At 33.6% G+C, this 27,215-nt stretch overlaps 4 protein-coding genes across 7 annotated transcripts; 2 read left to right on the top strand and 2 right to left on the bottom strand.

Annotated features, from left to right (window-relative positions):
- Positions 1-1,333: 1,333 nt before the first annotated feature.
- On the top strand, positions 1,334-3,039 carry LOC142524194 (calmodulin-7-like). Its single transcript, XM_075628028.1, has 2 exons — positions 1,334-1,524; positions 2,364-3,039. Exons 1-2 carry the CDS (start codon positions 1,449-1,451, stop codon positions 2,735-2,737), a joined length of 450 nt encoding a protein of 149 aa, XP_075484143.1. The 5' UTR covers positions 1,334-1,448; the 3' UTR covers positions 2,738-3,039.
- Positions 3,040-6,158: 3,119 nt separating this feature from the next.
- LOC142524202 (SNF1-related protein kinase regulatory subunit beta-1-like) lies at positions 6,159-9,007 on the bottom strand. Its single transcript, XM_075628038.1, has 4 exons — positions 8,698-9,007; positions 7,673-7,848; positions 7,354-7,516; positions 6,159-6,627 (listed from the first exon to the last, which is right to left on the bottom strand). Exons 1-4 carry the CDS (start codon positions 8,872-8,874, stop codon positions 6,307-6,309), a joined length of 837 nt encoding a protein of 278 aa, XP_075484153.1. The 5' UTR covers positions 8,875-9,007; the 3' UTR covers positions 6,159-6,306.
- An 8,722-nt stretch (positions 9,008-17,729) lies between these two features.
- LOC142524167 (CBL-interacting protein kinase 32-like) lies at positions 17,730-21,897 on the top strand. 4 transcript variants are annotated; one of them, XM_075628000.1, is made up of 15 exons: positions 17,730-18,017; positions 18,774-19,008; positions 19,085-19,147; positions 19,217-19,288; positions 19,469-19,576; positions 19,685-19,765; positions 19,883-19,936; positions 20,024-20,149; positions 20,248-20,337; positions 20,456-20,578; positions 20,667-20,777; positions 20,876-20,989; positions 21,089-21,145; positions 21,221-21,295; positions 21,391-21,897. In XM_075628000.1, exons 2-15 carry the CDS (start codon positions 18,838-18,840, stop codon positions 21,457-21,459), a joined length of 1,314 nt encoding a protein of 437 aa, XP_075484115.1. In that variant the 5' UTR covers positions 17,730-18,017; positions 18,774-18,837; the 3' UTR covers positions 21,460-21,897. The 4 variants fall into 4 exon arrangements, with proteins under 4 accessions (XP_075484115.1, XP_075484099.1, XP_075484106.1 ...); XM_075627984.1 differs by having other exon boundaries at positions 17,730-18,086; positions 18,754-19,008; XM_075627991.1 differs by having other exon boundaries at positions 17,730-18,105.
- Positions 21,898-24,272: 2,375 nt separating this feature from the next.
- LOC142524187 (putative serine/threonine-protein kinase PBL3) lies at positions 24,273-27,215 on the bottom strand. Its single transcript, XM_075628017.1, has 6 exons — positions 27,022-27,215; positions 25,720-26,039; positions 25,493-25,628; positions 25,255-25,391; positions 25,055-25,178; positions 24,273-24,747 (listed from the first exon to the last, which is right to left on the bottom strand). The coding sequence occupies exons 1-6, from the start codon at positions 27,080-27,082 to the stop codon at positions 24,359-24,361; spliced, it is 1,167 nt and encodes a 388-aa protein (XP_075484132.1). The 5' UTR covers positions 27,083-27,215; the 3' UTR covers positions 24,273-24,358.

Raw genomic sequence — 27,215 nt, 5'->3', positions numbered from 1 at the left:
TCTAACCTTATCTAGTAACTCTTTTGAAACTGGCAATTTTGGGATTCCAACGCAAACCTTTTTATAATCTTATAATAATCAATAATTCAAAATTAGATATTTCAAATACATAATAACAAAATTAGTTAATAAATTTCAATACTAAATAATTATTTTTCCGAGTTATCACGGTGGATTTCAAATTCCAACTAATACCTAGTCATTTCAAAATCTCCGCTAAATACTTATTCAAATCTATGTCATTCAATACAAACACATAATTTTTTTAATAATATATATATATATATATAAAAGCATTTATTGTTAAATGTCTAAATATATATCTTAATTATTTAACATTTTTAGCAAACAATTTCAATGATGACGGTTTCATTTGATTTGTATCATATGCAATTATAATCGACAAATTTTATGGTTAATTTTTATCTAAAATATGACTTCTTTTAAGATTAATGTTTTTAGTCGTGATCAAATGTATGTTGTTGTATCGAGAGTTACGAATATTAGATGTCTAAAAATATAGATATATGTAGGGATGGCAATAGGACTAGGCGGGGGCGGGTTTGCCATTTCCATCCCCGTCCCCTAATCATATCCCTGCTCCTATCCCCGCACCCATCCCCGGATCTACCTAATCGGGGAATCCCCGTCCCCGAACCCGCGGGGATAAAATCCCCGTCCCCGTTCCCGAACCCGTTTGAAATACCCGAATATATTATTATATTTATATATATATATAATACATATATATATTACTGTATATACTTTTTTATATAATATATATATTACTGTATTTATATATATATACAACTGTATATGTATATAATTATGTTATCGGGGCGGGTTTGGGAGGGTTTGGTATGGGGATATGATTCCCAAACCCGTTCCAATATATTTCGGGGATTTTTAAAAATCCTCGAACCCGAAACCAAACCCATTAACATATCCTAAACCCGTCCCATTTCGGGTTTTCCCCGCGGAGCCCCGAAACCGCGGGGAAAATTGTCATCCCTAGATATATGTTAATAATATAAACCAAAAAAATTTATTGATAAACATTGAAGTTTTTCAAAATTTGTAAATTTTATTTATTTTTAAATTATAGATTTATAATAATTTAGTTGATTTATTTTAAAATAACTCATGTATAATAATTTAATTATATATAAAAATAATAATAACGTAAATAGTACGAGTGAGATAATTCTTTATTAAGAAATACAAATAGCATTTGAGCTGAAATTAGCAGAGAAGGAAAATAATAATAATTTTTGTTCTCCCCCAAAATGGAATTAAAAGAAAAGAAAATAATTAAAATAAAAGGTGAAAAGGAAAGGAAAAGCATCATATAGCCACACATTTTCTCCGTTGACGAACACACAACCTCTCTCTCTCACGATTCAAATTAGACACCGTGATTCTGTAGTTTTAGCTGAAGAGGGAAGAAAATGGCGGATCAGCTTACGGACGATCAGATCTCGGAGTTCAAGGAAGCTTTTTCTCTATTTGACAAGGATGGCGACGGTTAGTCACCGATTATACTCTATTTGCGAACGGTTAGAACTGTTCCTGTGTAGATCTGTTTGCGTTGATTTTGTGGGTGCTATTGATTTGTTGCGTATTTGCGAACGTTCGTGGTGATCTTGTATTTTGGTTGAAAAATGTGATGCGCTAAATATGTACGCGTGGTGATGCGACATAGTTCTGTCGTGTTTGTGCGATTGTGTATCATTTGTTTATGTGTCGTGCTTTATGATCTAAACAGGAAGATTTGTTGGGCTGATCGTGGAAAGTTTCGTTTTTTAAGGGAAACGAAGCTGGTTTACGATATTCTGATGCTGAGTTTGTTGGGTTGTTTGTGTATATACGTGAGCCTCGTATTGAGTGTGATTGGTGAAAAATCAATGCTTTTTGTGATTTTGGTACTCTGATGCTCTACTTCAATGGATGCTGCAGTTGTCACTTATTTTTCACGGCAGTCTCAAAGCAACAATAAAGCCGATGTACCGTTTTCGAGCTGTTAATTTTGACTGAAGGTGTTTTGACGTTTTTGAAAATGTTTCACTTTGTTTTTGTTTATCTGGGAAAGGTTAAGAGATTTGGAACAAGCTTGTCAACTCAAAATTTTTATCTTGCAACTTTGTACATTGAGCTTATTGAAGTGATTAGTTGAATGGTTGGTACATTTTTTTTCATACTTTCTGCTTATAGCAATTGCAAATTAATTCCCTTTCATTATGTTGATTATGGTTAAAGAAGCTTGTGTTATGGACTTTCTATATTTTTCTAATATAATCGCCATAAACCTTGTAAAGTTTGCAAACTCGGTCTCTTATTGTTCCTTGTGAATACTTGATTGACAGGTTGCATTACCACCAAGGAGCTTGGGACAGTAATGCGCTCTTTGGGACAGAACCCCACAGAGGCTGAACTTCAGGATATGATCAATGAGGTTGATGCTGATGGAAACGGAACTATCGATTTCCCAGAGTTCCTAAACCTGATGGCCCGGAAGATGAAGGACACTGATTCTGAAGAAGAGCTCAAGGAAGCTTTTCGGGTTTTTGATAAGGATCAGAATGGATTCATTTCTGCAGCTGAACTTCGTCATGTCATGACAAATCTTGGGGAGAAGCTCACTGACGAGGAAGTTGATGAAATGATCCGTGAGGCTGATGTTGATGGCGATGGACAGATAAACTACGAGGAGTTTGTCAAAATTATGATGGCCAAATGAGCTCTGAACAACCCAAACTAAATATTTAAAAGGTACGAGGATAAAACAAGGAAGCTGGGGCAGAGAAGTTCTCTGAGATTTCTGTTTGTTATGATGTGTTATGCTTTATTAGCTTTGTTTGTTGCTTGCCTACTTTTTTGTTTGCATTGTAGTCTAGTGCTGTTCTTCAATGTATGCTGGTATACTTTGTCCTTTGCTTTGGCTATCTGGGTTGTTCATGTTGTCAGTTTTCAAGATTTAATATTCAGGACCTATTTGTACAACTTCGAGCTATGTTTGACACGTTGATTAATTTGTGGATACTTAACTTGTCAACTCCATTTTATATTATTGTTTGTTTATTTATTTTTATATCATTGATGATATATACGGCTTCTCCCACTTCTTTCATGGATTTCCGTAAATATCTTAGTTAAAACACACTCCGTTAGTTTTTATCTCTTTTTTGAGGGATAGTGCCTTAGAGCTGTAGTTTCATGCCCTAGTTCGTTCCTTGCTCCAGATTTTGTGGCTTGAAAAAGGAATGCTTTGTGCCCCCTTTAGCGTAAGAATCATAGAATAACTGACACATTAATCTCCTTGGGTGAACTTTGGGCTTCTGAGACACTATCAACAGACTACGATTTGGCTGTAGTCCATCCCCAGTGTCATTCTATAGCTCTAGAAAACGGCCGATAAGAGATGGTTGATGTGTTCCCGAGCAGCAACACTCTCCTTCGAGTTGTGACATATCCGATAAGAGATGGTTGATGTGTTCCCGAGCAGCAACACTCTCCTTCGAGTTGTGACATATATATCTTCCGTGTCTCGTAGAAGAGAGCTATAGAACAATCACTTGAGAGGCGATACTAGTTGATCAAAGAATAATGTATCTGAATCAGATCATGTGAAATACACTGTTCGATTAATCACCCTAACTTTCACATCATTAAATTTGAACATGGATCCTGTATAAAATTTGCGGATTTCTATATTCATAATCCAATTATAATTAAGTAATATAGGTGAATTTCGACTATTTTTATAGTATAATATAATATCTATCTAGCAAACAAGTTTTCGACGCTATTGAAATTCCATTTTTTCTATCTAGGTCCGATAGGAGACAGAAAATGATCACATTTTTTAAAAAAACATTGGCCCACTTCTGGGATCATGTAATTATATCGACCTTTTCAGATTTAAACATTATTCTACCAAAAAATCGAAGAAAAAATATCTAACTACCCTCGCCATTAAAACATACAACAAATGGAGTTTTTCTCCCATTATAACGTAGACCGAATAGATGGGCAAGAATAAGATTACCAAGTTATGCGGTTAACTCAATAATTCAGCTCTAATATATTTTCATTTTTTTTAAAAAAAAAGGGGGGAAACGCGGTTGATCAGTGGTACTTGCCTCTCTGTGTGGAGCGTACATAGTTTAGACTTGTAAGAACCACCATTGTCAGCGAGCATCGATTGAGCCACGAATTCAGCAAGAAAGGGCTATTATAAATAATTTAATGGCAGTTCAAAATTCGAAAGAGGTAGTAGAGATTATTCACTCCAATGTTAAGTTACGGAGACATCATACTGACTCTACGTTGATCAAGAAATTATCTATTTGGGATGAATTGGTAGCTCAGGTAGATCGGTTTAGCGTGCCACATGAATATTATTCTCATGGTTTTCCACCAAAAGATTTCGGAGCTGAATCAGGCTCATTGTCTTCTAAGGCCTGGGTGTCGAGGGCATCCCACGTATGAAACACTTTTATCCTCCCGAAACATTATATCACTCTGTGGTTGGGAGCTCCTAGCGAGGATAAGTTTATTTTATTTTTTGCTACTGAGACGATGTGTTCTCTGCCATATTGCCTAGGAATCCATCGACCACCTTTCCTTTCGTTGTCAACTCACTCGAAGCTTATGGAACAAGGTTAGAGTTTGGCTTGCCATTTCCTTCTTCATGACTACATTAAAGAGTATTTTGAAATGGTGCATGAAAACTTTCAGGGGATAACTTGTTACCAAGGCAAGAGTTTCGGATTGTATGTTGAATTTTGTAATTAGTATGCCATTTGAGGTTTTAGAGCCTAGTATAGATTCACTCGTTAAAATTAAGTTGTATGTTCATAGAAGCATGTAATAATCCGTCATTATTATGTAAAGTAACTATGTAAAGTCTTAGGTATAGTTTGGTACATGAGATAAGAGAGGGACTGATAAATAATTCTCTATTATCCCATGTTTGGTACCCTTTTAGAAAGTCCATGATACTATCATGTGCCTACCTTTTTAGAAAGCCCATGATACTCGATAAATAATTTTATATAGGGATAAAATATCCCTTTTATGAGATGTGATAACTTTAATCTAATGATAAAAACACCACAATAATTTAATCGCCTTCAATATATAAAAATCTTAAACCCTATTGTTCTCTCAGTTTTACTTGTAGGTAGAAAGTAAAATCAAATAAATATTTTTATTTATTTTTATATATTATATAATATGATAAATATATAAATAAACTCGAGATAATTATATAAATGATTTGTATAAATCTCAATAAAATTATTAGTATCACTGATTAACCTTAAAAATTTATATTTGACTTGACTCACAAAAATAAGGGCTCAATTATCATAATATATAATATATAAAATTAGGTAAAAAAATAAATAAATAAATCATGCAAGCACTGTCGGCGCACGAACAGATAAGAAATATGAACTCAAGCAACAAATTTGAAATTATAAAATTTATTATGACAAGGTTAATTTTGTCATTATTGTTTTATATTAACTTGGGTAATGCCCGATGTATTTATATCATTCTTTTGATCAATAAGTTTTGCACTTTACTAATAAAGAAGATATATCTAACATTTTGGTATCCTTTAACATCATCCGAAAAATTTCTCGAGATCATCAAGGAGACTGGCAAAGTTTTGAATTGTCTTGGCATCTTGAATATACTTTGAGACGCCATGGTTTAATCAACAAGTTCTTAATTCAGAGCTAATAATCCAAAATCAGTGTTTTATCTTGTTTTGGTTCCCTAGAAATTCGATTCAAATCAACATACGAGATGCACCGAACATTCAATTGATATATTAGACATAACATCAATTTGCAGATTGTTTATAATCCGTACAATTCTATTCACAAGAATGCATTACGAAGATACAAGGCAAAAACAAAGGATAGAAGCAATAGCAAGTATAGGGAAAGGGAAAGACGAGCGAAGAGACTTGTAGAGGTAAAAAAAACTGATGTCAGAAGGTTTCACCGAGGTATTATCATCTAAATTCAGCCATTCTCCACCTCGCACCTTATAAAAATATTTTTTTTTCCAAAGCAGATGCAGCTCAAAACTAAAGACATGGATGCTAAATTTGTTCAAATAATAAAAGAACAATTAAGAGCGATAAATGATGGAAGTAATTTCTCATTGCTTCTGTAAACCAGATATACAGTAAACAAAACGACATAATGTACAAAAGGCCAACATAGGTAGAGTTTATAGACAGTACCATGATAAGGTGATTGTCAAAGTAAAGCTTTGATGAGCAGAATAGGATCATCTCTTGAGTGGTTTATAAAGGACAACAGTCACGTACTTGGATTGGAACCGGTGAGTCAGACCCAGAGCAACAACAGACTGAGACGAACGTCCTTTCTCTACAAATATGTGGTTAAGCTCCACATGCTGGGGTTTCAATGAAAAAGTGGTCTCTTTACAGTTTTCAGAGCCAAGCACAGTTGATTGGAGTTGAGGTGGAACCAACATCGGATCCTTAGCAAAATCTTCCTCTCCGGGGAAAGCTTGACTGTAGCTGGAGTCCGGTGATGGGGGAGCTTCAAACTCTGCCACACTATCAAGGTTTTCCGGAACATAATCCTGTAGATCGAACAAAGAAATTGTTCAAGAAAGAGCCAATGATCGGCTAGGATCAACATCTTAATTAGCTAGCATTGCTAGAGACAAACTTTTAATGTATTAATGGTCAGAAGCAAGCAACACGGAGGTATCTCATTTAGATCTCAAGTATATTTGTACTCTCTTACCGAGTAATACATCTTTCATTAATTTTACAACATTTGCCTAGACTTGACCGCATGAATCATCTCTGTCAATTTTCTTATAAAAAATAAATATGCAACGCCGAGAGCAATACTTTATAACGGGTTCGGTCGACCCTACCCCTGCGGGCACTGCCTGCAGGGGTCGATCCAACGGCTCGGATTTTTTCGAGCCAATTTTTTTTTTTTTTTTACATGGAGGTGGGCCCGGATCACTCATGTGGAGTGATCAGGGCCGTTCATTGCCCGTGCAGGCAGTGCCTGCACGGGTAGGTTGAAACAAACCTTTATAACGCCAGTAGAATCTAAATTTCTCTAGTTTATCAAGAGTCAACATTTTAGAAGACGACTTCTAGCCGCGCAGAAAAAAACAAAGAATGAAACACTTGTTTGGAGCAAATACTGCAAGTTGAAGTGCAGTGCAGGAAGCTAATGCATTTGAACTTTTAAACATCGATAAGGACAAATGAAGGGTAAATATTACCGAGAATTTCTCTAAGACAGGTAATCCTAAGTTATATGCACAAGAAGATTATTCACTTACATTGACATCAAGAAGATTACAGTGACGGCCCATCTCATCAGCGTCGCATGGAAGATCTGGAGCATATTTCACTTCGCCATCCACAATGAATCTGTAACAATATATACCTGGTGGGAGGACCAAGAGAATTGAGTGGTCTTTGCCTGATCTCTGGAGTATTTTCCTGCATGAATCCAGACTTCGCATCAGCATTTAAAGCCATCCTACAGGGAAGCTAGTGAGACAGCGTACTAATTTGACGCCTATCTGACATCATCAATAAATTGACGTGAACCAAATCACGCAAATGAAATAATTATGGCTGAATGAAGAAATATACCTTGACCTCCAGTTGTCCCAAGACCCTTCCACATATACATCGTTTCCTCCAAAACTCCAGCTAATTACAACTGGCATACCTTGTTCAAAAGGGTGATCAACAGCTCTCTGAGATCCATTCTGCCGTGATGGATTGACTGAGGGGTCATTATCCCTTGGAAGAGGATCTACTGGAGTCTGCCATGTTGTAAAAAAACATCAAATGCATAATGTAAACCGGCCAAAAAATCACAATACATAGATTCTCCAGAAAACAGAAGCTAAATTTTTGGATGCTGAAAAACGATGACAGAAATACCCCAGAAACAAAAACAAATATATCAGCAAATATCCCCCCTCCCCCAACTACACACTTTAAGATATTAATGGTAAAGATAATGCAAGGATATCGATACATATTTCTCTGTTGCAATCAAAATTACGTACAAGCTTGTAATTCAGTAACAATCATAATCATTCTCTGCAACTCGGTAAATGTATTTCAGAGCCGGATGTATAAATGAACAGTTACACATTGAATAAGCTACGAAAATTGAAAAAAAAAAAAGTAATCATCACCAAACATTGATGGAACCCCATCACGAAACTCACTTCCAATCATTGCATTACCAAATTTTGATTTAGCATCTTTGGCTCTTTATGCATTGACCACCTAAAAGAGAGAAAATCAGGTGGAATATACCAAGCTACAGTTCAAACTTTGCTGCCTTCCCAGCACTGTCAATCAACGCTGACCATTTGCTCTGATTACGACAAAATACTTTCACTTGCAGCCATTTAGCAAATCAAACAATTACTGCAGTAACTCACCAATTAATAATGACTAGTTGGCGACATTACTCAGAATTCGTCAACTTGCAAAATAATACGGCGGAAATAAATCCCGGGACATAAAAACTACACATTTTCTTTTACCAGAGGTTCTTAACTCGCATAGACGCAATTAAAATACCTAGATACGAGCAAATACATAGGTGAATACGTTCAATGTATGTGTATAAGCAGATAAGGAATCAAAGAACGCACCTGAGAGGAAAATAAGAGCGGGGATCGAGACTGACGGTTATCATGCGGAGGAGAGCTGAGCATTAAATCAACCGAATCCACGCGCTCAATCGGCGCGTGTACCGGAATCGCTGACGCCTCATCTCCGCCGCCACCGCCATTAGCACAGCCTTCTTCTCTACCATTCACATTCCCCATCGTTCTGCCAACACAAAAAAAAAACAATACAGTATGTATATGTATGTATGCGCTGAGAGAAAAATAGCTTGTCCGGAAGGGATCGCCGGAGGCAGTTAAGGTGGAGAGGGAGGGATATAATCGGAAAAATGACAAAATTGATGACTTCGAAAGGATATCATTGAATGACGTGGGAAGATCGGAACCGTTATATTCGGATAAGTATTATGTTAGCAGATGAAATCTGGCCGTTCAATACTTCTTTTAGTTTATTGACTGACTCATTATGAGCGAGGTCGTGTGCCTCACGTCTAATTTGTTTTTTTTATATAAAAAAAAATAAATTACTTTAATAAAATAATAAAATCAAATTGTAATTATATTAAAAGTCACTTATTATTGTTTATTACTTCATGTTACTTTCTTCGAGGAATTAATTATATATAACTCAACGATAATTTGTAGCAGCTTTCACCCAAATTTGCTTGTATAAATCAAATTATAATTTCTAATCAATTTTACTAAGATTTGTTTTAAATATTAAAGCAAATCTAATATTTTAAATTGACAGGACAAGAATTTGAAAATCAAATAAATTACAGATATCCAAACAAGTTAAATAAATTCAATTTATATAATAGATTTGAAACCCGTGATTTTTTAATTCATTGATCTAAATTAGTATAGATTTTGATTTAGAGTAGGTCTCTTGTGAGATGATCTCACGAATCTTTATCTGTGAGACGGGTCAACCCTACCGATATTCACAATAAAAAGTAATATTTTTTCATTGATGACCCAAATAAGAGATCCGTCTCACAAAATACGACCCGTGAGACCAGTCTCACACAAATTTTTGCCTTTGATTTATTAACTCTACTTATTAACCATCAACTTCAAAAGTTACACAAAAATAGTAGATAATTAGCCTAAGAAAATATTAGATAATTAATTTTCGATGTTATTTTTGCCAAACCAACTTACGAATAATAAATTTAACAAAAGATAAAACAAACAAAAATGGTAGAATTTTCTCTAAAAAAAGTATTTATAGCATTTTCTTATCCTGAAAATTATGAAATATATTTGTAGCATTTACTTGAAAAAAGTTGAAATATATAAAAATATTGGAAATTCATTGAGGGTCCGCTTGGGGCAAGAGATTTGGGCTGATTTGGATTTCAAATCCTCAGCCCAAATCCCATTTGCTTGCTGGCAGCCCAAATGATCTGGGAATTTAGAATCTACATATTTGTTCAGGATTTTACGCTTGAATTTTACTAAATTTGAAATCCAGCCATTATTCCTGTTATTTGAAATCATCCCCACCATCAGACAAGGACGAGGCGTGGATCTGTGAACGGCGTCTCTGCTCCCATCGTCGAAGCCTGCTAGCTCCACCTCCTGCTTCAGGTTCTTGCATGGCACTCGGATAGACACCGCGTCCATGTCAAGGGTAATCAGACGGAGCTCGGCTGATTGTGGTGGAGTGCAGGGCAGGGCAAGAGATGAGGATGAGTGGTGAAGGCGTCTGGAGGCGAGAGGGAAAGTTTCAGGAGCAGAAAAGTGGCATAAGCGGGCGACGTGGGGGGAAATAGAGAGGTTGTTGGAGAGTTACGGTGGTTGCCGGGACTATGACGTGTGTCGGTGTGTGAGGTTGGTAGGCTGGTTTTGGATACTACGGCTTCTGTTGAGGTTTCGGAGCTGGTCTCTATGATCATTCAATTTCTCAGTTCTTGATTTCTTCGCCAACTATTACGATTCTCTCAGCCTAATCAGAAAAATTGAAAGATTGAATTATGAAATTTGTAAGTCGTCAATTGCCCATGGCTCCGCCGCCATGATCGGAGGATATCTCCATTATCCTCTATGATCATAGTTATTCACCTACATGGATTTAAATCCACTTTGAAATTGTATTTTTATCCGAACAAAGAATTTAATAAAAAGATAATAGATTTTAATCCACCTCTTAAATCCAAATCACTCCCACGCATGCTGAGCAATGAGCATCTGAAATGAAATGCTCTAATACAAAAGCAATCTAGTCAGGATTTCGTCCTCTAACGCAAAATTAATGAACAAATACTACAATACGAATTGCTATTTAATTTTTCCGTTGAATCCAACAAATTTCCACCCTTTTATCATCTTCATCGGACAAGTGGTCTGCTGCATGCAAATCCTCATTCAATCTCTGGATTTGAGTTTCTTTTACAAAAAGCTAAATATCCGTAGCCAACAATTCTTGCATTATATATATATATATATATATATATATATATATATCGATTCTCCATTTCTCCTGTTGCTGTTCGTATATAATATTTATGAATGGCAGCTTCAGTCCCGGCGGTGTGGAATGGCAGCGGCTCGGGCTCGGCCACTGTTACAGATGCAGATGAAGACAATTCTTGTGCAGCAATGGCGGTTCTGATCGGGGCCGGCGGATCATCGAAGCGGTCTCCACCAGACAGATCCATCCTGCATGTTACGGATTTGCCAATCAAGAAGAGAATCCAACTCATAAACCAGCAGGCCACCGAAATCCAAACCGAAACAAAGATAATCCAACTCATAAACCAGGAGACAGCGGAAACCAAAACCGAAACCGAAACCCCACCAGCATGCGACATTTGCAACCGGACTTTTGCGAGTTCTCGATCTGTGGCCATCCATAAAGGTCACCACATAAGGAGGGGCAGGGATCGCATGCAGGAACAGGGGGCGGCGGAAAACCCTAACTGCATGATGAGGCAGGTGGTTTCGCGGCGGCGGCTTCGACAAAGTAACGGACCTGGAGTTGTACATGAATGCCGAAGGTGTTGGAGGAGTTTTATCTCCGGCCAGGCACTAGGCGCCCACAAGCGCCACTGTACATGGCCACCTGTGGAGCAAGAAATAGTGAATAACTTTGATCTGAATGAGGTCCCTCCACCGGAAGAAGAAGATAACCTGGTCTTGCCATGGCACTATTGATCAATTATAATTCATAGTCGGAAAAATAGTCATTTCCGTCCTGTATGCAAAACACACACCAACTAGCATCGTGGCCATAATTCACTATTAGTTTCTCGGTTCACGCGATGAGTGTGTACAGTATTTTTTATTATTATCTATGAATTAAAGTGAAATTCCATGAATTATGGAAGGACTAAATTGATATTTGAATTGTTGAAATAAAAAAAAATAAAAATAAAAGTGTGTGTTGAAATTTAAAAAAATAACAAAAAACAAAAGTGTAATATTAGTATTATATAAGGGTAAAATTGGAAGAAAAAATTGGTATCCCTAAGTGGTTACCATCATGTCCTCACCCTTAATAAAATAGAATAGATTTAAATATTAAATTCGATCGGTGCTTATAAAAACTACCACACGGTTTCATAGTTCGGTTTTACTTTAAAAAAATACATGCTTTTTTTTATTTAATTTTAAATTCTATTCTCCTTACCTTTTCAAATTGATACTACACATTGATTTATTATAGAGGGAAAATATAATTCACTCTTTACACAGGATGTCTCTTGTGAGATGATCTCACGAATCTTTATCTGTGATACGGGTCAATTCTACCGATATTCACAATAAAAAATAATACTCTTAGTATGAAAAGTAATATTTTTTCATAGATGACCCAAATAAAATATCTATCCCACAAAATACGATTCCATGAGATCGTCTCAGTACAAATTTTTGACTTATACATACCATATATAATGAGCCCAAATTCGGGAACATACAAATTAAGATAAGCCCACAAACATCATTTGCTCAAGCCGGGTTGATATTTAGGGTTCAATATTATTATTATTATTTAAAAAGTCTCATTATACCAAATTTGGCGACAGATGAGAAGGATCGCTGATGTTCTTTTGTTTTATTCAACGGTTAAATGTCACAACACACATATTACATTCTATATCAAAATTTTGTACTAAATTTTTTTTTACCAAACAAAGGCATTTGGATGAATATAAATCATCGAATAATAAATAATCTTATTTCAGATATATGATAAGCTAAATGTATGGCTGATGAGGTTAATATGTTATGAGTAAGTCTCTTGTGAGACGGTCTCACGAATCATTATCTCTGGGACGGGTCAACCCTATCGATATTCGCAATAAAAAGTAATACTCTTAATATAAAAAAAAATTATTTTTTCATGGATAATCCAATTAAGAGATCTGTATCACAAAATACGACTCGTGAGACCGTCTCATACAAGTTTTTGCCATATGTTATTGATAGTTATACTCGACAACTAAAGTTTCACAACAATCTCATGGTTTTAGGCATACGAGAACAAAGGTACAAGCCATCAAAGAAAATATGTGACCCAAAATTTCTTGATGAAGTTGTTAGTGTAGATGATATTAGGGAAATGGGTGATGCCCAGAAATAAAATTTCAAGGATTTTCTCGAAACAAAATATATCACCCGATCTTCAATTTAATACTAGCTCGATATTTGGTGATAATCATTATTACAAGTTGGTCATTTCCAAATTTGCTGCGGATTTGTCCAGCTAGGGAGCCGTCTTTTATGACTTGATTGATGATGAATTCTATTCCGTAATTGTATTTCCAAGGTGATCTATATGGGTTGTATTTGGTACACATTATCCGGCTCTCAACTTGAAGCAAGTTTGAATATGATGGTGTACTATAATTAGACACAGCAAGTCTAAGCACTTATCTCTACAATATATATATAAGAGGTTGTTTGATTTGAGATATTTTATGTTTATATATTTTAAAATATTTTTTTAGATAGTATTTTGAAGTAGAAGAGAATAAAGTGTTTGGAAATAAAATTTTAAATTTAATATATTCTAAAATTTGAGTTTTCAGCTAAAAATTACTTCCACACTTAATTTTTGGTCAAATGAAAATAATATATTTTGTTATATACATCACTTATTTTTTTAATTATCTAATTTTGATAATCATATCGATAATGTATTTAATAATTATTATTATATTTTGAATATTTTGTATCAAAATTAATTTATTTTTTACAACATGAACGTTTGTAAATTTATATAAAATTAATTAAAAAACACATTCAAAATTTTTCTGTATAAATGCCAAAATATATGTACAAAAAATGGAAATGCGGAGAATAAAAAATGAAAAAAATAAAAAATAAAACAAATTCTTGTGAAAAAATATTAATGAAATTTTACGAGTTTCATTTGAAACTCTTAAAAAATGATATATAAATAAAATTTAGCATTTTACAAAATTTTCAAAAATATTCGTAAAAATCAAGACCATTTTGAATATGATAAAAATTTCAAGAATATAAATATTTAATTGTAACTTTAAATTATTAACAAAAACGGAAGAAGAAAGAACATTTCAGTCTTAATTTTATTTATGGGTCAATAATTACAGAAGTTGAAACAAAAATTAACATTCACGAACATCTCAAAACTCTTTCAAACACTCTCTAAATTGCGTAACATCCTTATTCACATAGTTTGAATTTTTCTTTTATATAGTTTTGAATATACGTGATTAAATCTTCCACGATTAAATAAGAAATTCACGACGTACGTGTAAACCAATATTATGAACATAATAACATTGTAGTAAATCCATATTGTGTATATATAGGTGCGTGTCTTACTTGAAATAATTGTCTTTGGTAGGGGCCACGTGCGAGAAAGCAAAAACATGAATAAGAAATGTAGTTATTAATTAAAGAGTCAACACGTTTTGATGTCCATTTTCACGAAATTGCACAATGTTGTAATACCACAGTTTATCCAATTCTTTATGCAATTAAATCCAGGCACATTTCCCACGTTTTATAAGTCTTCACTTTTTTTCAAATTGTTAATAAAAATCAGAAGCAATGGGGAATTAAAATTGATAAAATTAACTGGTGTGATATGCAAATAGCAAAATATAATAAACAAAGTGCGGACATGGATGGATTGTTCGCCCGATTGACGTCAATATGTCAAACTTTGTTATGCTTCAGGAAGGAATAACGTCTTTCATGCGAGTGCACATAGCTGGACCTGTCACAAGGTCAATCAAGCCATCGCTTCGATCAATAAAGGCCTCAAATTATTTTTGATGGGGCATTTTTTTATACATCATTTTTTTTATATGTTTGTATTAAATGTTTTATATATACTGAATTAATTTTTTTATAATTATTTATATGAAATTGGACAAAAAAAATTTACTTGAGCTAGCTTTTGGGGTCGAGTTATATCTATGTCTCAATCTTAATATAGTATGAGAGCCAGTTTCTGATATCATCAAAAGCCCACTGTTATGTGTTGACCTCCTATGTGTCACTCTATAATATCTTGTAAACTTCGAGCTTTAGATGTTCTGGGCGTGAGAAGCTGTGTTAAATGTCTCACATCAATTGGATCAACTCTTTGAAAATTATATATATGGATTTGAACAATCTTCTTTGAGCTACTTTTTGGGGTTGAGTTAGGTCCAAGTATCAATCTCAACATTTAGCTCTTTTCGTCTCTCTTTTTCTTTATTTGTCAATTTTTTAAAAAATTATCTATGTTATTATATAAAGAACCTTCCAACTAGAAAACCCTTTTTTTGTTTCCAAAATTGCATTACACCAATATTTTTTTCTCAATATTGTCATTTCAACTTATTTTCAATATTACCTCTTCAAATTGCACTGTGACCCTTCACTAAGTTATGTCAAATATTATTAAATTAAGTATTTAATAAAATTAAAAAATACGATATAAATTACTATTATAATTTTACATACACAACATGTGCATTTGTACATAATTCATCAATATATATTATTGGTGAGTCTATTAAAAAATCCAGCAATTTGCTTCACTTATATTTTCACTTTCACGTAACCAGTGGCATGTAAATTGTAATTGTTATCTTTTTCGATTTTACATCATCCGCAGCAGCTCTTCTCTGCCATTCGTCGGTCTTTACTAGAATCTTTTGTAATCGATTGGCATATTCTATTGATACCCGTAGTAGGGCCATCCACCATGTTAACGTATCAAAGATGTGGATACAAAGTGATAAATATCAACCATTGGTTTATTACAAATTATTTTTTAATAAATTAATGGTAATATTAATAGAAGAAAATGTAATAATAAAATAAAATACAACTTATCAAAGTCATTATTCGATTTAATTTAAATTTATATTATCAGGCTACTTCACATGATTATAAAAAAATAGACTACTGTGAACCACGAGTACTTCCTCCTCTAGGTTAGATTTTAGAGAAGATGTTGCATTAGTAATATTATGCTGGATCCATGTGATAACAATAAATGACAAAAACTTGCATGTGACAGGTACATGTCATATTTTGTGAGACAGATATTTTGTTTGGGTCATCCATGAAAAATATTACTTTTTATGTTAATAATATTATTTTTTATTGTGAATAATATTGGTAGAGTTGACATGTCTCACATATAAAGATTCGTGAAACCGTCTCACAAGAGACCTACTCCAATAATATATATTTATTATTTATTTGGCTTAGAAAAAAAAAATAGTTGTTTATTAAGGGAAACTTTATCGAAAAAGGAAAACAAAGTTTAAAACACAAAGAATAGTAATAATAATAGTGGTGCTAGCGTGATTTAACGGGATATTAAATTAGTCTGAAGATTAAGTACGTACGTACCGAAGAATAATAAATAACAACATTAATTGTGGTAACAGTAGTAATAATTATAATGATAATAGAATACGACTAACAACAACAATGTATTAATGATGTTGGTAAAGTTGTATTAATAAATGGTTAATTGGACTAAAATCTCAATTTTTATTTATTTTTATTACGATTCAGTACTCATAAATTTTAGTTTGTTATGCAATATCATTGTCTAACCATTAAAGTTCTAAATCTTACATCACATGATAAGCATGCGACTTCTTCCCTCTTATAAAACTAATTTTTAAGCAATAAACTTAAATTATCTTTATGCAAGTGTTTAAATTAATTTCTTATTTTTTGCACACCTTGAAAATTACGATATGTTTTAGTAGTTTTTTTTTTAAAAAAAATGAAACGTACCTTTCTTATTTTGTTTGATAAATTTGTATGCATATAAAGATTTTTGATTTTTTTTAATATTAATGCAAGATTGTTTTTTCATAAAACGAATATGTTGAACGAATACGTTTAAATTGTCAAAGTATTTATTGACTTTTTAAGCTATTAAATAAAATAAATAAATAATTTAATTTAACATATGTACTATTTCAATATATTCAAAATTAAACGAGTTTTTGTAAAAATATTATTGGATAAAATTTTATTATTGTTTTAATTCAAAAAATAGTAGAATAAATTTGTAAAACAAAATAATGAAGAAACATTTCGGTTTTATTATTGAAATAAATTAATAAAGCAAACCAATTTTTTTTTTAAAGTTATGCATAAAAGTAAGAAATTTTATCGATAAAATTTTCATTATTGGAAAAAAATTTTCAACCATATTATTAATTGCATAAAATTTATTTTTATAATGAAGAAAAAAGTCACATGGTTTGCATGCGATAAATAAGAGTATTTAAATATTTTTAAGCTGACGGAAATCGTTGTTCAAGTCTGAAATCATGATCCTAGTCCGTCACGAGGTAGATGTATTTTATATTTTGAAACTGAAATTATTAATTACTATCATATATAAAGTTTTGATTATTTTAATCGAAGGAAATTGATGCAGTAGGGCCTGCCATGAGAAATTTACGACGGTAGGCTTTGGGAACATGTGACTTACCATATTAACGTACGACTGATTTTCCTCAGTCACGCGCCACCGAAATCGTGTTTGAACTGCGTTATATTCATCCCTATTTACTTACTTTCCAACCACAATAATTCTAACTGACAACCCAACATTTCTTCCTTTCTCGGTGATTTTTTTTCCGTTGAGCTAGGTGGGGCGGCGAATCTTGTTTTCTTGGATATTTACACCCCATCCACTGCGTTTGATTTATTGAGTTTTGGATGTCATTTTCGCCTGCTGGATAATATATTTTCCGGGTTCATTTTGTTTTCTGCAATTATAAATCTTGGTTCTTGAAGTTATTTTGACCCATTTGGAAACCAAGTGCCGCTTTGCTTCTCTGGGTGATCGAGCTTTAAGTACCGTGTTTGTACAAATCCGAGTATATCTTTTTTTTCTCATCTCGTCTTTAGCATCCAAATCATTTGGATATTAGCAAAGCCCCGGGTCGGTGTTGAACACAAGTAGATGTCAGTACTTCGAAAAGTTTTCTTTTAGACTATTTTGTTAGTTTTAAGATAATTTTTTTGGGAAAATTTTCTATTATTGCCTCATTCTTTTGTTAGACTTGAAATTCTTGATTGAGTTATGAAACTGGGTGTACGGATTCTGAGTTTGGTTCGGAAATTTCTAAATTTCAGTTGTTATCTTCTATTAGATTTGGAAGTCTTGGACAAGGTCTGAGAGTGCGGGTAAATCTTTCTTTAAGTTTGGTGGGCAGCTAAATAGATTTATTGATAATTCAAAGTGGAAAGAATAAGTTAGTTTGGGATTTGGTTGTCATTTAATAATGGATTTCTTGTCTTCAAGTGTGGAAAGTAGTTTCAACTCCCGATTTTTTGTTTATTTTACTCGTGATTGGTGTTTTTTTTATTGTGTTTTATCTAATCATTTGTTCCGCTTTTTTAGTCATTGATAAAGTAATATGTAGAGTAGCTTTTAGTCTTATAATTTTATGTATATGTTTGTTCGCTTGTGAATTGATAATTGGTTTCTGTTATATCAAGATTCAAGTTTTGTCTGTGCTGTGAAATTGTAAAGGCTATACGAAAAAGAATTCCAAGAAATATTGTTGCCACTATTGTATAGTTTTATCTGATATTTTGAAGGGTTTGAAGATCTCGAATTTTATGTGCAGGAAGTTCTTGTTGAAGACTGCTGTTGCTGAGCGCAGATTAAGTACGCCGGAGAATCGAGTGCGGATGAGTCAACCCAAGATTAAGCGTAGAATTGGGAAATATGAAATTGGAAGGACCATTGGTGAGGGCACATTTGCAAAAGTGAAATTTGCTAAGGATTCTGAGACTGGACAACCAGTGGCTATGAAGATCCTCGACAAGGATAAGGTCCTTAGGCACAAAATGGCTGAACAGGTGGATGTTTTTCCTTTGTACCATAAATAGTTATGGTGGATCAGATTCTGACATATGTTATGCATAAATTTGGCAGATTAGGCGGGAAATCGCAACGATGAAATTGATAAAGCATCCCAATGTTGTTCGCTTGTATGAGGTTATTGTCCATTTCTTGCTTTTCCCTCTCTTTCTCTCTATTGGAACTTATAATCTTGTTTGTCTTCAGATTATGGCGAGCAAGACCAAGATATTTATTGTTATGGAATTTGTTACTGGAGGAGAGCTCTTTGATAATATTGTAAGAGTCAAACTTATTTCTGCCACACCGAAAGCATGTTATAGAAAATCATAGTTCGATGGACTCGGTTGTCCTGCCGATCTTTGAATTTCTATACTGTATTGTGTGAACTCTTTGTATAGTTTTGGGGAATTGTTGTTTCTTGATTGAATCTGGAACGATATGTTTATAATGACTTAGGTGAATCACGGACGAATGCAAGAAGATGATGCTAGAAAATTTTTTCAACAGCTCATTAATACTGTTGATTATTGCCATAGTAGGGGAGTCTTTCACAGAGATCTGAAGGTAATTGAATTTTGTCTATTTAGTTTTATCATGAGTTTATTACTTGATTTGTCATGCATGGTTTTCATGCAAAATTTGCTACAACATATACTGCCTCATCTGTTGCAGCCGGAAAACTTATTGATGGATGACGCCGGGAACCTAAAAGTTTCCGATTTCGGATTAAGTGCTCTATCTCATACTGTCCGGGTGAATATCGGATTCTGATTATGAAGTTTGCTGTGCCACTCTTTCACGTCTTTCAATTTATATTCGTTCCCATTCCCTAAACGGGGCTTTAAAATATTAAATTTTATTATTTGCCAGGATGATGGTTTACTGCATACTACCTGTGGAACTCCGAATTATGTCGCTCCTGAGGTAGGATTCACAAATCCCACTATCTGACTCTTAAATCACATTGTATTTTTGTTTCATGCTCTGATTCATGGATTAAAACCTCAATAGGTTCTCAACGATCGAGGCTACGATGGAGCAACTGCTGACTTGTGGTCATGTGGAGTGATACTCTTTGTTTTGCTTGCAGGATACTTGCCTTTCGACGATGCAAATCTTATGAACTTGTATTCAAAAGTTAGTTATTTGTGCAATTTAAGTGCTTTGTCGATCGTATATCATAATTCCAAAAGCTTTTTTAGTTTTGATAATTTTTGTTGCGATAACATATCCAGATATCTTCTGCTAATTTCACTTGCCCCTCGTGGTTTTCCTTTGGTGCCATGAAATTAATTGCTCGGATTCTTGAACCAAATCCCATGAAAGTGAGAATCTTGAAAATACTATTTTTCAGGCTTAATTTGTTTTATCTTTATTTTATCGATTAACATCATCTCCACTCTCTTTTGTGTTCATGTGAGCTATTCTGAATTTTTTGTGAAGCGTATTACTATCCCTGAAATATTGGAAGATGAGTGGTTTAAGAAAGGTTACAAAGCACAGATATTTCACGAGAAAGGAGATGCATGCTTGGATGACGTTGAAGCTGTTTTTAAGGATTCCGAGGTGAGATTGTTACGCATCAGTGATTTTTCCTCTCTATCTTTTTTTTTTAATATTCTAAGTCATAGAGCTTTTGTTTTCTTTTTATCAGGAACATCTTGTGATGGAGAAAAAGGAGGAACAACCAACGGCAATGAACGCCTTTGAGCTAATCTCCATGTCAAAAGGTCTCAATCTTGGGAATCTATTCAATGCAGAACAGGTTGAAACTATTTTCCCTTGCATTTCTTGCGATTATGGATGTGTAACATCATTTGTTATGTTATATTTGTTCTTTTGTTGATGATACATCGGTGGCAGGAATTCAAGAGGGAAACGAGGTTCACATCCAAATGCCCTGCCGATGAGATCATAAAGAAAATCGAACAAGCAGCAAAACCACTCGGTTTTGACATTTGCAAGAAGAACTACAAGGTAGTGATGGTGAAATTTTCCAGATAATTTTTGTACTTGTGCTGGCTATAACCCTTTAAACGAATCTTTTTGGTACTTTTCTTTCTACTCTTTTCTCAGATGAGGCTTGAAAACATGAAAGCTGGAAGAAAAGGAAACCTTAACGTTGCTACCGAGGTGCACTTTGAAATAATTAAACCATTTTTTGTAATACAGTTCGTGTTTTGTAATGCAAAATGTGTACTGAAAAAGGTATTTCAAGTTGCCCCTTCTCTGCATATGGTTGAGTTTAGAAAGGCCAAGGGAGATACCTTGGAGTTCCACAAGGTACACACTGAATTTTCCCAAGTTTCAGAAAACAGCACCTACATCTTTTCCATATTGGTTCGAAATTTCTGATTTTTTCTAGCTTTTTATCCTAGTTCTACAAAAATCTGTTAACCTCCCTTGAGGACGTAGTTGGGATAACCGAAGAGGGCATGAAGAAATGAATTAAAGACATTGCACACTTGATGAGCTATGTACAGGGAGACTCGCGCGATCGAATGGCAAAAGGCCTCTCGCAAGAAGGCCAAACACGTAAAGAGATCGGACTCGAAAACTCGTCTTTCCGGAGTGACTAAACGCTCATGTTGTAATCCATTCCCTTATTCTTGTTCTATAATAATTAGTAGTTGTACACGAATCAGGTTTACTATTCTTCGGAGGGAACCTTTTTCGAAAGAGTTCGTTTTTTTAGTTGTTTCTACCAAAATTCAAGAAAATTCATATTTCTTGGAAGGAGTGGTTTAATTTATTTGTATTTTGTGCGAATATTTATTTTCCTCTAAATTGTGAGTGGGGTGTGCGTGTGTTCGTTGGAGGAATAATTTTGGAAAAAGGGTCTTTTTATTTTGGTTGATATATATATATTGTTTTGTTATGTTGTACATCGAAATTATTACATCCAATATAAATGTGTCGCTTTATGGATGGTCCACTACAACAATAAATGGCTATTGTGACACTTTTTTGTAGACATTTTTAATTAAATGTTGTTACAAGTACTTAATAATGACACTTGTAAAAAATTAATAATGTGTAAAATAAAAAACATATTAGATTAGTTATCCTGACATTTTTACTTGATGTCATTTTTTATATGGAGTGAACCAATTATTTTTTCCACATCGTAAAAAATCATTAAAAAACTAAAAATTGTCACTATAAATAAATATGAGAATATTTGGGTTAGATAAATATTGAAGGAGTGAAAATAATTGTTTTCCTCCATATAAAAAATGACATCAATTAAAAACGTCAGGATAACAATCTAATATGTTTTTTTCATTCCCACATTTATTTTATCTATTTTTCCCTCGTCCAATATTTATCCAACCAAAATAATTCCACATTTGTTATTGTCACTATAAATAACATACACGACACTTTTAATTGTCATTATAAATGATTTTAATTGACATATAAATTTGTCATTATTACTATAATAACAAGGCATGTATAAATGTATTTAAAACATGAGTTTTCCTGACATTTAAAATTGTCGTTATATGAATAATTAGTAACACGTATGAAATTGTCATTAACATCTTATAATGACATTAAAAAATGTCAGGATGTTTAAGACGACATTGGAATAGAGGACATTTGTTGGAGGTGTCACTAAAACTTAAATGTCACTAAATATTGAATATGATGCTATTTATGAATGTCACCATAAGCATTTATTCTTGTAGTGGTCACACCAAAAATATGTAACACAACAAAATTATTTATATATTTTAAAAAAATTATTATATATATATATATAAAATACGAGCACTGAGTTATATCTTAACAATAAAAGATAATAGAGTAGATCTTTTGTGAGAAAGTCTCACGAATTTTTGTTTGTGAGACGAGTCAGTCCTACCGATATTCACAATAAAAAGTAATAGTCTTAGCATAAAAAGTAATATTTTTCATGGATGATCCAAATAAGAGATTCGTTTCATAAAATACGATTCATGAGACCATCTCACACAAGTTTTTTCCCGGTCAACGCTGTCGATATTCACAATAAAAAATAATATTTTTAGTATAAAAAGTAATACTTTTTCAGTGAATGAATAAGAGATATGTCTCACAAAATACGACTTGTGAGACCTTCTCACACAAGTTTTTGTCAAGATAATAATATTTTATTTTATGTAGTTAATTAATAAAGTTTATCAATGATGTTATATATTATGTAATTCGTAAATCTCTATGATATTGAATTATACATGTACGTCTGTATTTGTATAATACATAAAAAGTAGCTATATTTAACCGTATGCCGAATTTTTTAAAAGTTGCCATATTCTATATCTATATTGTATATATAGATATTACCTTATCCATTTGAATCCCAACATCAATCCCACCAAAATTGACCTGCATGCAATCCGAGGTTAGCACACCGTACTTGATTATCTAAGTAAGTTTTTAATTATTCTCAATTTCTAAATTAAATTATCATGATTTATATAGTTATCTTAAAACTATAATTAAATTGTCAATGTTCATAAATATAAAATATAATGTAAATAAAGATTAAAACCAATATAAACTAAAGCAATTTATACTTTTATTTTATATTAATATAATTAATGTTTCTATTTTTTTTTAGATCAACCGATATTTCGTTTTTGCTTTTATAATTTATCATGTTTTCTTATAAGTTAATTAATTTTTAATATTTTGTGTATATCAACATAAAATGGATATAGTGAAATAATACAAAAAAAAATTATGCGATTCCAAAAATTAATTTTGTGATATAGATTTTCAACCAACTCAATCTATGAAAATTATTATTTTTTTATCTTGAAAATATTACTTTTCATTAGATATATGGATCGAATATAAATCTGTGTGACCATATTATGAATTATTTTATAATAAAAGAAAGTAATTGATGTATGAAGAAAAAGAAAAGAAAGTAACAAAGGCTGATAATTTTATTTGTCAAATATTAAATTTAAAAGTGAAGTGGAGTGCATGTTGCGATGAATAATTAGTGAATAAGTCTTTTGGAAGACGGACTTACGAATCTTCATCTGTGAGACGAGTCAATGCTACCCATATTCACTATAAAAAATTATTTTTAACATAAAAAGTAATACTTTTTCATGGATGACCCAAATAAGATATCTGTCTCACAAAATACGACCCGTAAAATCGTCTCACACAAACTTTTACAAACATTAGTATCATCCTAATTATATATAGAAATAATACTTTTTTATTATATTTTTTTTCCGAAAAGAGAGATTCTTAATCCGAAATCATAAAAAAAAATATTTAAGATTTTGATAAACTCCCTCGGATCCATATTCTTGCACGCCATATAATATTTGCTCAACATTTCTATCTACTATACAAGGAGTTCAACTTCCTATCCACCATATTTTTCTTATGCGCTTCGACTAAAACCCTGTTCGCCACAATCGATGCTTGGAGCTGTTCGAATGCAGCCACAACTTCCGACATGGTCGGTCGGTTCCTGGGATCCGTGTTGAGGCATTGTAGCGCGAGAACAGCCAAGAACTGTGCATCCTTTTTAGGATACTGACCTCCCAATCTTGAATCCATGATTCTCAACATTTTTCTCGGGTCATTTAGGAATGGTTTTGCCCAATCCACCAAAGTTTCGTTAGCTCCACCAGTGTTCTCGTCTCCAAGTGCTCGTTTCCCTGATAGCAGCTCCAGCAACACCACACCGTAGCTGTATACATCACACTTTGGAGTCAAGCGACCTACAATACAACATGAAATCACGAGATTCAGCCGTAAAGGCATTTATCTACCACATCATGCCCGAAAGGACTAATTTTTTTTATTAAACTCATATTTTATGATACACAATCATCAGCTCTTTATATATACAGGGCCAAATATCATATAAATCATGTTCTAACAACAAAATCATCTGAAAAACATATCATAATTTTAATAGCATGTATGACAGAGATTGCCTTGTTCAAAGGGATGATCGTTTCCCTATTTCTCTAATAGGTTAGAGCTGGTTCAATTCAACGGCTGTTTTTTTACATAAAAACAAACCTGTTGCTACGTATTCTGGTGCGGCGTAGCCTTTGGTTCCAATGACACGAGTTGAAACATGAGTTTTGTCACCTTTAGGACCAGCTCTTGCTAAGCCAAAGTCTGAAAGTTTTGCATTGAATTCCTCTAAAAACAGATTTAACATAAAACATGATAAATAACATATAGAAATGGCCCTGTTCCCGTAAATTTAGTCATACCGAATCAAGAAGTACAATGGATGCCTTCAAGTCCCGGTATATAACGTTGGCATATAGGCTATGCAGGTAAGATAACCCTCGAGCAACGTCAACAGCAACTCGTATTCGTGGAGCCCAAGTCATGAGTTGTGCTCCTTCTGAAAATATTACAAATTCACCAGTATAAATGGATTGAAACTAGACCTAAGTAAATGAAAATAAATAAATTAAACGAATGAAATTTAGATAATCCACCTACTTTTAAATAAGTGATTTTCCAAGCTTCCTTTCGGCATGTACTCGTAGACTAAAAGCCTGTACTCAGATTCCGCGCAGTAGCCGATCAGCTTCACAAGATTTTCGTGGTGTAGAAGATTTAAATAGTTAAGTTCCGTCTGTCAAAGAAGTGGGATCACAAAAAGATTAGCTCTTTACGATTTTTATAAGTATATACGATGGAAAATTAGCTAGTTTTTATGAACATACAAGCCATTCCCTGTGGCCTTGATAACTTTCGGATTTGAGTTTTTTGACAGCAACTACCATCCCGGTTCCAGGTTTGCAGGGGGTGAAAGTTTGCTCATCTATCCATCCTTTGAAAACGAACCCAAATCCACCCTCTCCAAGAAGGCTGTCGAATCGGAAATTTCTAGTCGCATTCTTTAGATCATTGAAAGTAAACGATCTGAGGTTGCCGCAGGGAAATTGACCGAATTTCGATGCAGCAATAGCATTGCACAACAAGCCTGAATGACTTAGCAGGTTCGAAGAATATAAATTGTCCTGTGTTGTATATCCTGGGGGATCTTATCTGGAAAATGAACAACTTAAACAAGTGAATACAAGATTTCATGTCTTTTAAGACTAACATAAAAAAAGCAAAACGTTATCGGTTAAGCATGCTGATCAATAACTCGGCGATTAAATGAAACACAAAAACATTAAATTATGCAACAATGATTATTAAATGTCTGATTTGCAGCAGATGTCTGCAATTTCTCTATTCTAAAGAACCTGTGCCATCGCAGACACTTGGCTAAACCAAATGAAAGATGTCAAATTATCAAGGAAACCAAGGCGCCTTTGAGTTTTGCAAATGTATAAAGTCAACCAGTGAATGTGAAATAGATGGCCTTGAGTTAAACTAGTGAGATTCATACAATTCGGGTTGACCTCTTGCTTACCGAGCTCAAAGTAATGATACACAAGCTCGAGCTCGAGCTCGAGATTGAATCGGGACACCGTGACAAGCTTATGAGCCGACTTAATTCATATTGTAGCCGTTTGTACAACACTTCCAACACCATATTCTTACAACTTCACCATCTAAGTCAATCAATCAATCAATGGAAATTATTCTGAAAAGTAACTACAAATTTTGTAAGTAACTTATTTTACTTCCAAATGCAGCTGTTCCCTCAATATTTCTTTGTTTTATTAAAGCATATATCAGACACAAAAAGGGTCTCTCAGGCAGCCTCAGCGCATTAAAAACTAAAAATTCTTGCACCAACCCTGCAAGCATTCTCTTCAATCAGACAGTGAAGTACATTAGAAATAGCAAGCACTAGGTGACCCAATACGTTCAAATTCTCGTCCACATCTCTCTAAATATTGAAGCAAAAAAAATCAAGGGAGTCAAATAATCACATAAAAATTCATCAGTGAAATATATAAACCTGATCAAATAAATCATTCTTCGACTTTTCTATTTGCAAAAGAAAACCAATTCAAAATCCAACTGTTAAACGGAAGAATCAAGAACCAATTCTGGCATTAAAGCCATACCCGAGAATTGCCCGGAAGAAGCAGGAGCAAGTTTAGCAGGCTTCTGGAGGCAAATCCCCATGACTGAATCCAAAAACAGCACCTTGAAATCCTGAAAAAGGCCGAATTTTTAAGAGAATTAAGATGATATGGACCTGTCTGTTTTGCTTGAGAAAATTCTTGGGTTTAAGGAGGAGATAATATTCATGGCAGCA

The sequence above is a fragment of the Primulina tabacum genome, chromosome 2 (assembly GCF_025594145.1).
Source record: "Primulina tabacum isolate GXHZ01 chromosome 2, ASM2559414v2, whole genome shotgun sequence".
NCBI lineage: Eukaryota > Viridiplantae > Streptophyta > Magnoliopsida > Lamiales > Gesneriaceae > Primulina > Primulina tabacum.
The sequence above is the reverse complement of the archived record's forward strand: the minus strand, read 5'-3'. Positions and strand labels throughout refer to the sequence as shown.

Excerpts from the sequence above, each read along its gene's own strand:
- LOC142524167 (XM_075627984.1), top strand. The coding sequence starts at position 18,766 with ATGTGCAGGAAGTTCTTGTTGAAGACTGCTGTTGCTGAGCGCAGATTA. Across the intron at positions 19,577-19,684 it reads TCTTTCACAGAGATCTGAAG|CCGGAAAACTTATTGATGGA; the intron begins GTAATTGAATTT and ends CATCTGTTGCAG. Across the intron at positions 21,146-21,220 it reads ACCTTAACGTTGCTACCGAG|GTATTTCAAGTTGCCCCTTC; the intron begins GTGCACTTTGAA and ends GTACTGAAAAAG.
- LOC142524187 (XM_075628017.1), bottom strand. The coding sequence starts at position 27,082 with ATGGGGATTTGCCTCCAGAAGCCTGCTAAACTTGCTCCTGCTTCTTCC. Across the intron at positions 26,040-27,021 it reads TTCTTCCGGGCAATTCTCGG|ATCCCCCAGGATATACAACA; the intron begins GTATGGCTTTAA and ends TTTCCAGATAAG. Across the intron at positions 25,392-25,492 it reads GGAAAATCACTTATTTAAAA|AAGGAGCACAACTCATGACT; the intron begins GTAGGTGGATTA and ends TAATATTTTCAG.
- LOC142524194 (XM_075628028.1), top strand. The coding sequence starts at position 1,449 with ATGGCGGATCAGCTTACGGACGATCAGATCTCGGAGTTCAAGGAAGCT. Across the intron at positions 1,525-2,363 it reads ATTTGACAAGGATGGCGACG|GTTGCATTACCACCAAGGAG; the intron begins GTTAGTCACCGA and ends CTTGATTGACAG.
- LOC142524202 (XM_075628038.1), bottom strand. The coding sequence starts at position 8,874 with ATGGGGAATGTGAATGGTAGAGAAGAAGGCTGTGCTAATGGCGGTGGC. Across the intron at positions 7,849-8,697 it reads CGCTCTTATTTTCCTCTCAG|ACTCCAGTAGATCCTCTTCC; the intron begins GTGCGTTCTTTG and ends ACAACATGGCAG. Across the intron at positions 7,517-7,672 it reads TGGGACAACTGGAGGTCAAG|GAAAATACTCCAGAGATCAG; the intron begins GTATATTTCTTC and ends GGATTCATGCAG.